This window comes from Corvus moneduloides, chromosome 5 (assembly GCF_009650955.1).
Source record: "Corvus moneduloides isolate bCorMon1 chromosome 5, bCorMon1.pri, whole genome shotgun sequence".
NCBI classification, from domain to species: Eukaryota; Metazoa; Chordata; class Aves; order Passeriformes; family Corvidae; genus Corvus; species Corvus moneduloides.
The window spans coordinates 43,373,086-43,390,580 of record NC_045480.1 but is presented as its reverse complement, the minus strand read 5'-3'; the positions used below and the strand labels follow the sequence as shown (position 1 = coordinate 43,390,580).

General features: G+C 39.6%; 1 protein-coding gene across 1 annotated transcript in view; it reads left to right on the top strand.

Moving 5' to 3' along the window:
• The window catches only part of DKK2 (dickkopf WNT signaling pathway inhibitor 2), a 41,179-nt gene extending 36,556 nt beyond the window's left edge, over positions 1 to 4,623 (top strand). The window contains exon 4 of the mRNA XM_032109770.1: positions 8 to 4,623. Within this exon, the coding sequence (XP_031965661.1) occupies positions 8 to 258 (251 nt within the window). The 3' untranslated portion in view covers positions 259 to 4,623. The remainder of the gene's footprint in view (positions 1 to 7) is intronic.
• Positions 4,624 to 17,495: the final 12,872 nt, after the last annotated feature.

The following is a 17,495-nucleotide window of genomic DNA, read 5'->3' as shown; positions in this document are numbered from 1 at the left end:
TTTTTAGGACATGAAGGAGATCCCTGCCTACGGTCATCAGACTGTATTGAGGGACACTGCTGTGCTCGCCATTTCTGGACCAAAATTTGCAAGCCTGTGTTGCATCAGGGGGAGGTGTGCACCAAACAGCGCAAGAAAGGGTCCCATGGACTGGAGATTTTCCAACGATGTGACTGTGCCAAGGGTTTGTCTTGCAAAGTATGGAAAGATGCAACCTCCTCTTCTAAATCAAGACTTCATGTGTGCCAGAAAATCTGAACAAGGATTGGGAAATAGTAAAAGTGACTGTGGCTTTATGTGTTTGATGCATTATGGCATGGTGGAAAAAGGGGACTGCAAATGAAAGTGGAATGGCTAAAGTAACAGTTAGAGTAGGAGTAGAAGTCACGCCAAATGCATTTCTTTTTGAGCTGGTGGTAAACACAAGTGTAGCTGGGGCTCACCTACCGCCCAGTTCTCCTGTAAATAATTCTACAGTTTGTGGGAAATGCTAGTATGCAAGCAAGTAGAGTGGAAATGAATGTCACCTTACCTTGCTGTGCTGTCCCATGATGTTTCAGGGGTTCAGTGTTAGGGCTACAGTGGGTCTCCAGCGTGGTAAGGATTTGCCACAGAAATTGTATACATTGTACTCCTATAGGAAGCAGTGCATGCCAGGAAGACTCATCTGTCAACGCATTATTGGCCACATTGCAGGTGTAAGAAATGAAATAAAGTTACTGTGAATGTCCACATGCCCTTGTTATTCAGGGCTGACACTTCAGCAAAGAAAGCACTCCTGCAGGACAAGAGTGCTATGTTTTGCAGGCCCTTATGAAGAAGGTGAAAACTGGCTATCTCAAAATTTCAAAATAGCAGCAGTTTATCTAAGAGGAGGCATTTAAAGAGGTTTTGTTTCCTATACATGGGTAAATTGAAATGCTTTATGTAGTTCAATGTCATAGTAAGGAACTTAATCACTTGTATTTGCCTCGTTTACTGCTAATATACATTGGGTAGAACAGATGAAGCAAGTATGTGTGCATGCTGAATCCAGAATTATATACAGGCAGTTCCTCATTAGTCCTAAATATACTCTCCTTGCCTAAGCGTTCTTGCATTATAGACATTTCCAAAAGAAATAGCAGAGTGTTGAAGTGCTTAATATGAAAAGCTTTGAAGTTGCTTCTCTGTTGCTGTAATAATAGAGGATATAGACATTTGTTGAGGTGTTTCGAGCATACTGCTACAAGCTCAAATTTTTACATTTTATGGGACTCTGCAGCAGTATAATGGATTTGTTCTCAAGACAGCAAAGAAAAAGGAGTTGGATCTTTTGAGCACCTCGTCTCCTGCAGAAGAGGATGTAAGAAGATGGTATGATCACAAATGACTTGTTAAACATCATGTGATGCCACAACATACCAGCCTCCAGCACATATTTGGCCTGAAATTGAAGTCCTCTCACTCTGGAGTGTTCTGCCAGCAATGATGGAAATACACAGACTGTGGAAACAGCTGCCAACCCTTCATTGTTTGTGTCCTGGTTAAAAAAAGGACAACCTCTGTTCCCTGACTTGTCTCCCAGGTCTTTTCAAACTTTTGAAATTTTACTTGTTTGCAAATATTCTTTTGTATAAACTTTGGTAAAGAGACTGATATTACTTTAAAGAAGTCTGATTCTATAACTGACCTACTGCTAAGTTGTAATTACCCATTTATAATTACCCATTTTCATGTTCTGTAATACAAGAGACTTTTCTGTTTATTCAGTTCTGAACAACATGGGCAGACTAGTATGTAGTTTAACTCTGAAGACCATGCCACCATTACCTGACACCTTTTTCCACCAATGGGATGCTTTAAAGCTTTAGCTTAGCTACACCACTTGACTCAGCCTTCCTAATTAGAGCACAGACCTCAGCTACATTGCCCTTATGTTTTGCAAAAGTCTGAAGATAGAGTATTTCACACACCTCTTTCCCTACTGGAGTTAGTTTTTATTGACCTAGAGGGACTGCTCAGAGACAGGAGCTTCTGTTTTATAATAGTCTGAGTTCTATCTTGGAGTCCTATCATCACAACTCTGCTTACTCCAGTGTTTTCCAAAGTCACTGGAACAGGAATAAGGCTCAGAAATTTCAAGATACTAAAAAAGTCCAGGAACCAATTTTGCAAGTTTTATTTACACTGACACAGCACATGCTCAGCAGAGGAACTCAAGTGGTCTCATTGTCACTATATAAAAGAAATTGATACCCAGCATGAGGAGGGTGGTTGCAGAAATGGGGTCTCAGCAATTTTTAGCTCTTCTTATCATTGGCCTACCCACCATCTTGCTCTTGCAAAACACAGTTACTTGGGATAATTTATTTACAGGAAATGTTTAATGAGATGTATTTTCTTATAGAGATATTTCTTACACAAAGCTTTGTAGCAAAATATATTTGCAGCCTGTTGACTTTAATGTAGAAAAATGTATAATAAGATTAAATATATTAAATTTCCTTTCACATTTCTCCCCAAATATTTTATCCATATTCTTTTCCTTACCTGCTGCTTAAGAAGAATAGTTTTTTTTTCCAGAAAGCCATACAAATCAATTGAAAAAAAATTGTGTATCTTAGCTATGCAAGTAAATACATTTGATTCTACTTGTGTCTCTTTGTAGGCTGACTTTTGGTAAAAAACATGAAGGTCATCTTAAAATCCCCATACATCATTTCTAAAAGCTGCTTTAATTGACAACTACCTGTATGCTTCTCTTGGGTCAGTTTACACCTAAACACTCAAGAACACATTTTGAAAATAATGCACCTGATTGTGTAATGTAAGATCAGCCAGGTTAAATAGGAAAGGTGTCCAGACACAGTTCCTGGGCAGTGATACATACCAGAGGGACATACCAGATGGATAAGGGTGGTATTCAAATTACATAGCATTTTGTGAGAGGCTACAGCATGCAAATACACTCCTGCAAAATCTATAACTAGCAATTCTGAAATGGCAAGTTACAGCATTCAGCTCTAATACCATGAAACAATCCATGTGACACAACTGAGAATACTGTTAATAAAACCAGCCAAGTTTTGATCCCAGGAAAACTCCTGCAGAGCACAATAAATATTGCAAAATTATGGCTGTGGTTATTGAGCAATGGTCTTGATATCCCTGTTACTTGTTTCTGGTAACCCTTTGCTCCAACAGATGTACATTTGGAGGACGGAATGGTCTCCAAGTCACACGAGTGATGGTATAAAATGAAAAGGTTTAGCTACTGTCATTTGCAATATTTGGTTGGTGGGCCTTTGAAAATTCCAACACTTTTAACATCAACATAATAAAGTTGTGAGCATTTTGAGAGCCCAATGACTTCAACAGAGGCTGCCAAAGCCTTCGGAGATTTAATCTGGGAACAAAAACAATAGGCACAGGCAGTTCCTTGCACACCACAAATACTGAGCCACATAGCTGAACCGAGTAGCATGCAAGCAGTTTCGTAAGACTGAACTTTGGTTGTTTAGAAGCCAGTCAGTCAATGTTTTGTGGAAATATACATCAGTTTGAGAATAAAAGAACAGCTAAATCTGGGGATAATTGCTCTCACTCACTGTGTCACTCATCACGGGAATTAAGAATGACTTTGGTTCAGTAACATTTCAGAAATCTGCTGTTATGACACAAGTACACAAGATGTTATTGCTGAACAATTCAAGTAATTTTCCTATTAGCCTAGAATAGCCTCAGCAGTGCAACAGCTCTTTGGAAATACTTATTAACTTTCCTAAAACTAATGGATTTTTACTCTATAACAACGTATATTTGATTTACAGTATAAATGTGGGTGTATATCTATTACTGTATTATTTGCTTAGTCTCATGTTGTTTGCAACCTATAGTATTTATGATTTTAAACATTTTTTAATGAAAACAATTAAAATAGATTTATCTGCTTACTTCTATAACACTTTCAGCAACATACATCCAGCACCTGACACCTAAGACAAAATTCACCAGAATTTAAGCCATCTTTTGCATATTCTGACTTTCCAGCTCATTGTCTAAGCAACAGCAAAAAAGCCCTCACCAAACACCTTCTTAGGCAGAGGCTGAGAAGAGACATTCCTAAACTATTCCTTGTCACCAGCCTTCTCTGCTTTCACTTTAGAGCTCTGCATCATCACCCCCACTAGCAAAAGTAAGAGCTATCAAAATTTGTATTTTTCACCCCTTCCAGTTTCCTTTCCTTCTAGGAAAGCCATTTAAGAAAGAGATCCTGAAGGCCAAAACCAGTGGAAACTCACATAAAAGAGGCTCTAAGATCAGGCTTTTAGGAGCTTTGAGATCTATCCTCTAATTTTCAAAGACTTAAGAGAATTATGTAATATTGAGACCACATTTGCAAAAAATAAAGAAACCTTGTTCTTTGGATTGTCAGTCATGTGTTCTGAAAACAGCTGTCCACAGTGGGGGAGAAAAAACAAACTCTTCCTCCTCATCCAGGCAGCCTTACCTGTAGTGCCTGACAAAAGGAAAGCAGTTGTTTTGGATTTCTTTTGCTCTGGGCACAGTGCACACAAAGGCATCATTAATTTTGTTTTTAAATCACATTAGTAATAAAGTTATGGTTTCTTACCTTGATCACCAGTCTGAGGTATGGTCTCTCTCCTTTGCTGCATGAGACAGGAGCAAAGAAACAGAGTTATCTTCTGTGCTCCGTCATTTAAATCCTAGTGTTTCACTGACATAGAGACTTTCAGCTCAAGTGCCTTATCAGCAATACAGTTTTTCAGATGCTCACCACTACCAAAGAGTGTTTACAGTACAACACAGACCCTATATCCATTCTTACCATTTGTTTAGGTTCAACTTTACATGGCTTCTATCAGTTACTGAAAAGCCCCAGATGTCTGCTGCAGCCCCCCCCAACTGCTCTGCCAGCTTTACACAGCCCTGCTGGTGGCAGCAATGCAGGAGGTAAGGGGAAAGCACAGAAAAAGCTGGAGGTAGCAAGGGTGGGAGCCAGCCCAAAGCTTGAAACAGTGGGTACAGGGCACAAGCTGCCTCAAAACGTAGTTAAAAGCTATTTGCAAACACCATGACCATTAATGGTATCCCACACAGTAATTAAGAGCAGGGGAAGGGCAAATGCACTCTGTTTGTTCCTGAGCCACGACCCCACGACACTGACCCAAAGAGGGGAGGCATGTTTTAGTGACTCAGGTCCCTCAAAAGCTGAAGTGTTGAGCCTATTTCCCCTGGAAGTAGTATGCCTCTCACCTTGGTCCTCTGTGTATCCAAATCCTGGTTATTCCAGAGGTTTTGGATTCAGGCGTATTCTTTGGATAACACTGCTATAGCTCAGAGCCTGCCTGTGGCTAGGGATCCCACCGAAAGTCTGTGCAGAAGGAAGCAAGAGGCAAAAGCAGGAGATGGCTGCTCTTTACAGAACTCCAGCTGGTCCTGGAGCTGTTATTTTGACCACCACTGATGGGACTGACCCTGATGGATATATAGCACTGGATAGAGCTCGTTGCAAATTTGTTTATTCTGGCAGCTCCCTGGTTTTTTTTGGAATTGCTTATTGTTATAGCATGAGTGTCAATTACTTATTTACAAATGTCTGGTACCAATAAACCCTGCTTTTTACAGTACCGGCTTGCAGCTTGATTTAAAAGTGGTTTGCTGCCTGCCAACTTCCTGAAGCAGAGGAAATAATCTTTTAGGGGAAACTAAGATTTTAAAAAGCACAGGGGTGGGTTTTGTTTAATTTTTTTTTTCTTTCCTTTTTAGGAAAAAATATTTAGAAAAAGAGAAGAAAATATCATTAACACACAAAGACTTCTTGACACAAATTGTTGTTTTAGGGACCTTGGCAAAGCTTTTACTGTAATTCTCCACTGCTGTTATCAAAGTTGGCCAAAGAGTAGTTAACAAATCAGAAATGTATACCAGTGTGGTTGCTATGGTATGGTTGTTCCCACTTTCTATTCCTCAGAAGCTATTTATTTCTGAGAGTATCTTATTCAGCAATATTCACTCCAACTTGCAAACTTTTTTTTTTTAGATCAAGTATTAAGCATTTAATAATTCAGTACAATTTTAATTCTAGCGCCCACAAGTATTGTTTCTTTCCTTAGTGACAGTAATTTTTAATGGAGCCATTGAAGTATATAGATACATTGAAAGTAATGAATGACACAGGTCTGGAAGAAATTTGCCAGGAATTTTGGAATGCAGCACACTAATGAATCCAGTGACCACCAAAAGCTTTAGAACAATCCACCTCAAAGTTATTTGGGCGATGTCTTTTTCTTAATATCTGAGAAGAGGGTGAAAACTGCCCTTGTCAATGCAGCACACTGCTAGCTGGTAATATTTAAAGTTTGGAGACCTATTGGATTCAGTTATAAAAACTTTTTAATTACTTGAAAGCTAGTGCTCTTTATCCTGGAGTTTCCTTCCAACCTGTGTGGAGATCAATGATTATGGAGGGAACAGTCTGCAGGTTGTAGATGGTCTCCAATAGAAATTCGTCAGGATAGCTGTAAATAACTCTGAAGCAAGAGGCCTTCCCTCTGCTACCACACCTTCCAGTGAGAACTCAAAATGTGTCAAAACCTATGAATTCATCAGATTAATTTTCATTTCTTTGCATCTCTGGATTTTTAGTTTTGGCAGACTGAGATGTAAAAATGCCAAAATACAATTCTCATACTGTCTCCAGCCTGACAACAATTAGAATCTCACAATAATAAGTGCCATTGCAGAACTTGTTTCCATGAAATTTGCAACTCAAAACATAAGTCCAAAATGTCCAGAAGCTTTGAAGCAGAATACAGAATTCCTTGTGTTTGTTCAAGTACCAACTCTGAAACATGTTGAGATTCCCATGTTGAAAGCTCTTGTAGAAATGTATCCTAATATGATTGCAATTGGATATCATATTGTGCAATGCACAAAGTACATACTCAAAAAGCAGAAAAATTCAAATGAAGAAATTTTCTTTCCAAAGTTTGATGCTGAAAGCTAAAAGTTACCCAGGACAGAGTGCAATCATTTAGCACTCAGCTTGTATTGTACAGGGACTATACTAATGATCCAAACTATAAATAGGGAAGTGTGTTAGTACAACTCACCTGAATGCTGGAGCGACACTGGGACTGCAATATTGTCATCACAGCAGACATTGCACTGCTGTACACCTTTCAGCATTTACAGCAACAGAATTTCACCCATGTGAAAATTACTTATTGAAAATACTTAGTTGTAAACAGGCAATTCCCATCATGGTGCCAGAAACCTGTCCATACAATTTGTGCATTGACAGTCATTACCGTTAGTGACAGTCTCTCTAATTAGGCAAATGGGAAGACACTTGTATGAAGAAATGTTGCTTTGCATGCATTCATTTTAACCAAAGATGGAATTGCTTAAGTTGTGTCTTACCTATAAAAAGGGTCAACTTCCCTAGTGTTGCCTTTCCCATCTGGACAAAGAGGTTCATTTATACATGACCAAACACAGCTCCTCAGCTGTGTTATCAGAGTAATTTTACATGTCGTAGAAAAAACACAGGAAATTAGTTTTCATCTATGAGTTCGAATCTAGTTTTTTTATTATTGATTCACATATCTGAATTTTTTAAAAAGATAAACTCTAATAATTTCCAGACTGTTTCAAGGTTATTTCACCTCTAACCCAATTTCAGAATGTAAATCAAAGTAATGGCATGGAATGTAGAAGAAAGCAGAACTGAATGATCATTTCTAATTTCTACTGTGCACTAAAAAATCAAGTAGAAAAACTGTCAGGGAAATGTGAGATGAAGCCTGCAACAGCTTGAAATAAATGCTAGAATTCCTGTTTATTTCAGTACATTCTAGGTGTTTCCTTAAATACATCTCTGATATACAAATACTTTGAGTATATAGAGACTGATTTAGCAACGATCCAATAGGCAGAAAGTCCTACAGAAGCCAGTTGCAGCAGCTGAGGTGCAGCACTTCAGTAATGTTTCCAAGTGTCCTTGTGTCACAGGTCACCTTGCCTGAAAAATAAAAGCAAACCCAGCAAAAACTCAATGAAGAACTGAAAAGACTTCAGAGATCAGTGTAACAACATTACAGGAACAGAAAACAGCTGCAGGAAAAGATTCATGGAGGGGAATAAGGAGGTTTGGTTCAAGGGTTGAGGGTTTATTGACTGTCTTAGAAAGAAAATTACGGTGAAGATAATGATGGAGTGCTATAAAGTAATGAGAGGTTGAGAAAAGGTAACCTGACACAAAAATTCTTCATGTTAGAAAGAAGCAGTAGGTCATCAGAATACTCCTGTGCATAATGAGCTACTGTATTTTACCTACTTAGCCCATTTAAACAGTCAAAACCACTGTCCTAAAGCACAGCTCACACGTGGTATCAAATAATATATCCCTCAAAGTCATTTCACTTTGAAATCACTGAGATAGAAGGTGGGTTATTTCATATTTAAATACATTTGTTTTTACTGTTTGGATGAAGAAGGCACCTCTAGCCGTTCATATTTCAATGAGGCTTTTACATCTAGGAAAATGGGTGAGACTGAGACATGCACAGAAACTGCTAAGCTGAACAACAGCTCAAATCAGCTTCATTGACACTTAAATTAGTAACTGTGGAGACACTTAAATGCCATAGCTCAAAGCTCATCAGAACTAAAACTGGTGGCAAAATCTATGGAAAAGTTTTCATTTACTCTTTTACTGCTTCCATTTGAGGATAGAAAGCAGGTTTTTATCAGGGATTTTTATTTTTGGACAGCTCTAGATAAAAATTCCTTTTGAGTACTCTGTCCAGCTCTGGGGCCTCAACATTAGAAGCACATGGACCTGTTGGAGCAAGTCCAGAGGAGACCATGAAGATGCTCAGAGAGTTGGGACACCTCTTCTCTGCAGACAGGCTGGGAGAGCTGGAATTGTTTAGCCTGAAAAAGAGAAGGCACTGGGGAGACCTTACAGCAACTTCCAGTACCTAAAGGGGGCCTACAAGAGAGCTGGAGTGGGGTTTTTCTCAAGGGCATGTAGTGATAGGACAAGGGAGAACGGCTTTAAACTGAAAGAGGGCAGGTTTAGTTTAGATATTAGGAAGGAAGTCCTTATTATGAGGGTGCTGAGGCACTGGAACAGGTTGCCCAGAGAAGCTGTGGATGCCCCATTCCTGGAGGTGTTCAAGACCAGGTTGGAGGGAGCTTTGAACAACCTGGATTCATGGAAGTATCCCCGCCTGTGGCAGGGGATTTGGAGCAAGACGATCTTTAAAGTCCTTTCCAAGCCAAAGAATTATTTTATTTTATACTTAACCAAATGTTCAATATTGGTTTTGCATCTTTTTTGCAAAAAACCCCCAAAACAACCCAACACTACAACATTGACACTTAGAAAATTTCCTTAGGTGATAGCAAGAAATTTAGACTCCATCCTTCCCTTTCTAAGCCACAGGAATGGTTTCCTGTTCTTAGCAGGGAAATATTGGCAATGAGAAATGGATTATAACTTCCCTTCTGTGTGATATAAGGATTGGAAAACACATTTTCTCTAGAAAAAGTAGCTTTGATTCTTCCTGGGAACTTTACTGAAAAAGTTTACTAGAAAACTTTTGTATTATGTATTAACATAACAACAATAACAATAACAACGATAATAATAATAACAATAATAATAATACGTTTCTAGTTTCCTAGAAAAGTTTACTACATTTTAAAATCTGTTATTTAAAAAATGTGTAGGACTTAATAAGGGATTTAGTCAAAGAGAAGACCTGGCACAGGATCCCTTTCAGCAAATTTTAACTGTCTGAAGGTTAAGAGGCATGACAAGATTATACAGACGAGAGACACTGAAAAAATAATTCACCTGCCCCATGTCAGAGAGGCTGCTCCTGTAGATGACTGTCTGCTGCTTGCCTGTTTCTCCACTGAGTAGAGGGAGAGCTTCAACACTGAGTTCATACCAGACCTGTAGCTTTCAGATGAGTGAGTGTCTTGAAGTGACTTTATGATGTGTATCCCCTATCGCTCCTCCATGCTCAGAAATTAATTTTGTGCCTTTCTGTGCCTTTAAACTGAGCCTGAGAGAGGGGGGGAGGAAAAAAACCGAGTGAACTTTTCAAAGCAGTTGTTCAAGGACACAGATATACACTCTGCTTCTGCAGCAGCAAGAGTGGAGGAAGCACCCTGCTTGCTTTTCAGCCAGCTTTCGGCTCCTTTTCTCTGGAGGGAGACAGAGAGTTGTACTTTGTTTTTCTGGGACTTCGGTTTTTCCCTTCTTCTCTTCTGGACTGTTTCAACATCAGAATGCATCGGGAGAATTTTCCACTGAGGCCCCAGAAGTGGGTCCACGACCCAGCTCTGAGGAGGAGGAGAGAGACCACACCTACAGAAGGACTCTAAAATCTTCCCAGGTTTCTCTCCACAGTGAGAGGTTTTATTATTTAGTATTATTATCCTTTTCCTGTGTGTTTGTTAAATAAATAGTTTTTATCTCTTTCATTTTCCTCCAAGGATAATGTCATTTTTCCTGAACCTGGTGGGGGAGGGGTGGTTGTAACCTGCCTTCTATCAGAGGACATTTTCCTCCAAATTCATCCAAACTGGCACAGTAAGGAACAGAGGCTGTGAGTTGTACCCTTGGTGCACAGGAGGGAGAGGTTTAAGCAGTGTATGCACAGCAGGAAGAGTGGGTCAAGTACTGCCTAAGATCAATATTTGAAGATCTATCACTATCGATACTTTAACCTTCCCATATCTCATGCTAGCATGGTGCAGTTTCTGCACCCACCTAATGAATATTTTATAAACTGCCTCTCATTGCATCTGGTTCTTGTTCTGTTTCTTCAAACCTCTAACAGAGTACAGTGCTGCCTTGACCCTTGAGGGACATCTATCATGCCTTCCTGAGCATCCCTCCCTCCTTCTGGCTCTAGTGGCCTGCCTGATGATGCCCCTCTCATTAACTAATCATTAAATTTTCAGCCAGAGTTTTGAGTCTCATTAACCCTTTGTTTCTGGAAGAGATTCCCTGTAGACAACCAGGACACCCACAAGCATCTTTGACAGCAGCTGAACCACCGGCATGGCCCTGTTGTTTTGTTTTACATATTCCCCCACCAGTCTGCAGCCACCTCTCTGAAGTCTAAACCCTTTGGTGCTGGGACTGAATTTTTCTTCTGTATTTGTACAGCACTTAGCACAAGAGCATCCAAATTCACAGCTAAAGGTCTATTATAATTCCTATTTTTACTACCATGTATGATTGGAAACACAAATTTCAGATGGAATTATTCTGTTAATAATTCCTAAAGTCAAATGAATACACAGCATTGTCCTGCCTCACACTACAACAGTTTTCAAGTTGTGGTCCATGAAACCTCCATGTTCAGAGACCTTAAACTGGGAAGTATGCCTGTTGTCAGTAAGCTGGAAAAAAATTAGGAGTTTTCAAATCAAAAAAGGCTAGAACAGTACTGTTTAAAAAAAAAAAAAAGAAAAGGAAATCCTCCTACTCTGCATAAAGTGAGCCTGCTACAGGCTCTGGGAAGCTGTTCCACCTCTTCAGTGAGAAAGTGAATCAAGTTGGGGGTATCCTGGAAGACACACTGCAAACACAAGCCAGCTGATGGCAGTTCCTCAGTGTCTTCTCCCAGGGAGGTAGAACGGCTGGTTCTGCATCTGAACATTTCCATCCACAACAAAAATACTTCAATGTATCTTGCCATCACACTTGGTATCATGCTAACTGCAGAAACTCTTACTATCTGCTGTTCCCATCCCATGAAAAACATGACTTCACTATACTGGGATTACAAACTACTCCTAAAACAATGTGGTAATTTAAATTCCATTTCCCATATGGACAAGGCAAACAAGCTGTAGATGGACCTTCCAGCTATTCTTTCTTTTTAATAACTGATGCATGATGGTCATATGCTAAACTCATTCGTCAATCTTATTTTTTTATCTTTTGCCTGGAAAATACAGCAACTTAACCCTGGACGGATGGAAGGGAGATTTCAGGGCTGTGAATTAAAAACAGCCTGCTTGGAGAAGTGAGGACAGGTGCCGGCTTTGGCCAGCTAAGCAGGTGGAGGAATTGATTGAGAGAAGGAAGGGTCCAGACAGAACCACTAACTAGGAGGGTGATAAGAACAGGGCACTTTGTGGAGCCAATTCCAAACCCCGTAACCTTTCACCAGAAGCACCCTGGTCCGAGTGCAGCCATGACCAAGGGACTCCACCTTGTCCTGATGATGTGCTGGTAAAAGGCTCTGCACACCCAGTGCTCGGTGGTCTTGGACCTATTCCCAGAGAAGTCAAGTTCTCAGCTTCAATCCAACTGGCAGTCTCAGTTTTGCTATAACGAGACCCAAGGTGGCAATAAGCTGGAGAGGTGCATTCCTTCTTTCCTCCTGACAAGTGCCTCTCAAAGGAGCTGCTCGCATGCTGGGTATGGCCATGTGAGCTGAGCCATCAGCTCGAGCCACGCCGGGCTGAGAAGGGTGACACAATCCAGCCATCACAGAGCACATGAGGAGGGGTCTCCTCAGGAAAGGAAGAGGCCATGTGCACCTGCAGTTTTATGAAAAAAAAGCCTTAAGGACCACTATATATATATATTCTCTATAATTAAAAAAAAAATTCAACCTCTTTTAAATATTTTCAAACACTGACATCATGTTTCTAAGAAAAAAAAGTATAGCTCTACTTGTATTAGTTTTGTCCCTCAGAGACCTTTTTGTTGTATTTCAAACACATCTGAGCTAGGAAAACACAGCACAAATTTAAAAAATCTGTATTTAGAGACACAAATTGGGAAATAATATTTTGGAAATGGTCTTGATTGGTGAAAGGAAAAACAGCCACTCTAACACAATATGTAAAAATGGTTTTTGAATATACTAGACAATAAACAGGGTGAAGAAAGATATCTACACTACTTAGCTGTTCTAAAGGAAAGCATGTTCTTAGCCAGAGTTTAAAAATACAGATCCAACTGTCTAATATATGCATTTTGAGCTTAATAAAAAAGGATTAAGCTTTTAAATTATTTTTATCTTATATAACAAATTTCAAGGGCTAGATTTCTACTGTGTTTTTTTCCTGTATATGCAGTAAGTTGAAGTAATCTTCTCGTCTTTGAATGAGATCACATTTAAAATGGTTATAATGATTTAATTGAATGTACAATTCTAGAAAAACAAAAAAAAATCCAGTATTTGTTTCTACAAGGTAAGTGTTCTACAAGGCAGAGACAAAACACTTAATTTAGGGATATGTATTCGTAAGTCCTAAGATACCAGTCGTGAAATGGGGGGCATTTTTGATTTGTCATTTGTCTAAGATATCTGATGATGTCGAATTAAGTGCGACTTTCAGAAACATTAACCACTTAGTAATTCTCCTGGCTTTTAAGTTGAATTTTTCAATAATTTCCATTAAATATTTTTTCTTATGACTGCTGTAATGGTTACATTGCTCTTGCAACCCTTGCACTTGTCATATCATTAGCAGACATACCTTCAGAATTGCAACTTCAATTTAAATCCTATTGATAAACTTCTAATAACCTGGATATAAAAAGAGTCTATTTAATTTTGTAACACTTATAAACCCTGCATACCATGCCATCCTTCTTACTCAAGTGCAAGACACACTCTGCATGCTTAAAAGCCTTTCTGACTCAGGCTGGGAGAGCAGCTTCTCAAGGGCTCAGTCTGGAGGCAAGGAGAGGGTGGGAGTCCTGGTGCCCCACCTGTGCCCCACCTGTTCCCCACTCCACAGTCACCATGCCAGGGGCTTGGACACCCCCTGTCAAGGGCAATGTGTTCCCCACAGACGGGATCTCCTCTGACTCAAGCCACAGAAGCTTTGCAAAAGAAAACTGCATGGAGTCAACAACCAGGCACTGCCACCAGCAGAGAAGCCGTAGAAAAAGCTAATGCAGGAACTGAAAATATTCTCTCTACTCTGACTCGACTTAAGCTGTCCTTGATAACAGATGCTTGATCCAAGCTTGTTCCAATCTCATCTCAGTCCCTTCACCTCTGTAGTGCTCCACAGCCACCCTTCTTATCTTCTCTTTCCCTATTGTTTACTACAGATTTCCCCTTTTCCTAGTCTTTCTAATCCCTAAACAATATTCTTCTCCAAAAAGCGAGAATTAACATGCCACTTACCATCACAACATTAATAGCTGTGCATTACCACTCTCCCTTCCCATTTTGTCTATTCCTATACTACTCTTCAAGGCAGGAAGATTGCCTCTTACCTACCCTTTGCATAGTGTCCAGCAAACTGTGTCTGGCTTTGGTTGGTCTGTCATAAGTAATGCAATCAGGAAAACCTCTGCAAGAAGAAAAGCAAGGAAACTTCCTCACCTGGATTTTTGACTGTGATATTTTCTCAAGCGGTACTCTGGCAGAAAGTACCATGGTCTCACTAAGTAGAAAACTACATTTTTATTCATTTGACTTAAATGGGAGAGTTGTCTCTACTCACAGCACAGGCTATAATTCTTCACTCATGGCCCAATAAAATGCTTCGGTTTCTGAAGTTTACCACCTTTTCTCTTTGAATTTCTCTTTGCCACTCTGATAGTACAGCTACAATACTTTGCTTCCTGAAAACCTAAAAATTAAAACACAACCCAGACTTCCATTTGTCCTGAACTCCTGCATGTTGTTTTCTTGAATGTTTTTAAACAGAATAATTACACCAAGACCCAGATAATCTATGTAACATAATGAGAAATCAGACAGTATGACAAGAGTGCAGCATTCAGGAAACCTGTGAAACTTGTTTCAACAAAGCTATAAAATAAACTGCCAGCAGTGTTTGTCAGGTTTTCTAATGTTCTTACCTATCAGCTTTCTCAACAGGCACTTACGGCTCTTCAGAGCTTCCTTGTGCTCCCACCATCATTCCTGTGCACGATCCTGCGCAGCGGTGACTGAGACACCCCTGTGGGCACGTCTCAGTGCAGATCCATTGCTCAGCCACACTGCTTTCCCCAAGCCATGACTGAAATGTGCAGCAGAGATCATCTGACTCCTCAGCCTTCTGCCTTCTTGACTTGCCCTTCCCTGAACCATCTCTCTTACCCTCCTATGGACACTGTCCCTTTGTTATTACCTGCAATAGCCACAAGCCCTGTGGGCTTTATGGTCTTGGCCAGGCTTCAAGTTCCAACACTTCCCTTGCTTCTCACCCTCCACACACTAATCAGGGGTTCCCTAGTGGGGTCTGGGATGTAGATGCCTGTTTAACTTCTGTCCTCAGCATTTCAAAACCATTAGTCAGGGCCTGGACTGTGGCCATCAGAATACGATGACTGTAAGGTAAACAGTAACTCCCATATTTTCCTCACCCCCTGCATCTGGAAGACAAATAATGAGTCCCAAAGTGTATTGTTTATTCTCATCCCATATTAATTTTAGTTATAATGGTCAGCTAATAGCCATTTCCTGGCTATTAGGTGGAGCACAACAAAGTACCAGAAAGCAAGGAGGTGGATACCCTGAGATGGGAGGATGGCTGACTTGTGCCTTCTCACAATTCACCATATTCTGAACTTTATCTCCAATTAGCAATCCTGGTCATTGTCACTCTAACGAGCTACCTGTGACAGTCTGTATTACCTGCAAAACAAATGCTCGATCCAGACCAACCTGTGGTCAGAGCAAGCTTCTCTGAGTTAAACCCCATGAAATCCCCAGGTGATCATGCCTCTAGCTGCATTGCTATAAATAACATCCACGCTGTGAAGTAGCCCAACTGTTAAAGTCATCTGCAAGCATCGTGCCTTCAGCTCCTCACTGTTAATTCGTTCAGGCTCCCCTCTTCTTCATTTTAGGTAATGTCAGGTTGCTTCTCCCTTGGGTGAGATAATACTTTGCTTACTAATTCCCAGCTTGTGGGAAGGACAGAAGACAATGGGAGCTTTTAGAAGACAGAGACAGAGAAAACTTGAAGACAATCTGCAGTTCTCCTGTCAGTCTCAGGCTTGAGACAATTGGGGTCTATTGGTTTGCTTAAATGTTCTTTTGGCAACAGCCCTTTCCTAAAATGTCCTTCATATTTCTCTGATCATTTACCATATCACTTCACTTCTACATGTGCAAGTCACAATGTTTTTCTTCATTTTAACTTGCCCCTTTGATTACCAGTATTAACTGTTATTGAAGATAAGCTTATTAAATGTGCTCACATTTGTACTATATAAATTGCATAAAACATACTATATTTTAATAAACTATGTTAAAATATAGACTATTCAAATTACGTAATTCTTAATAAATATCCAAAACAAAGTTTTAGGGTCTCTTGTACTCACATCTGTTCACCTAACACACTCACCCACTGTCTTTATCATAGTAATAAACCCTGATCCTCAACAAGTGCCAGTGAGACTTACGTGCATGCAAATTAATTGCTTTTCATCAATATAATACCTAATCAAGTCCTGCTACACATTAATGGTGGTCTTCATCACAAAAAAAATCAGTGAACATGTGAAAATGGAAACAGATGTTTTCCTAACTATCATAATCAAGAAGACCAATTTACAGAGTAGAAATAATTATTTGCATGGTCAACAATGATGTAACAGATCGTGTATCTTCTGCTATATGTTATAAACAAATGCCTCATTTTTTGCCTTAGGATAAAGGATAAGACTCTTACGCAAATGGGTTGGGGAAAGAGCGGTGAAGGAATTGTATAATAGCATTCTTTTTTTTAGTTTTATGCTTACATTGTTTTCAATACTGCAGTCTTTGCCATTTACTGGTAAAGAAAAAAAAAGAAAGAAAAACGTTATAAAGGATGAAATGGTATTTTTGATACAATCTATTGCTATTAGAAAGGTTATAAATCATAAAAGCCCTGGATCTTGATTTGTGCCCATACAACATGCAAAAAATTGGCTTTGAATGCAATGGAAATCAATCTTGTCTTGGAATAATATTTCTTTATATTCTATGTGTTCATTTGAATAATGATTTGATACTTGAGGGTATCAATTTTTTATGGAAAGATCAAAGAAACAAAAATTAAAAGCAGCAGATAACTGTAACTATAGCTAATATTTCAACAAGAGGGAAGATAAAGACTTATGCCTCAAGACTCTACGGTCTAAACTATGGTCACATCTCACTCACTAGATAAAACATGCAATCTCTTCCTGTTCCCAAAGAAGTAGGAACATAAGACCACAGACAAAAACAGTTTCACTGGGAAAGGTTTGCACAGAAAAAAGTTGTTCCAAAGAGAGGGTGGAATGACACAAAGAGAGATCCTCGGTGCTTGACAAATGGAAAGTGGGATGGAGTAGTAAAGATGTTAAGCTATGACAGAGAGAAAATAATAAAATCAGAAAGAAGTTACTGGCAGTCAGCAGGGAGGAGCGAGTAAGTGCTCTCTGGGGATGTGCACCTCAAGCCCCTAGAAGTTAACAGGAGATTAAATCCATCTTTGTGTAACTG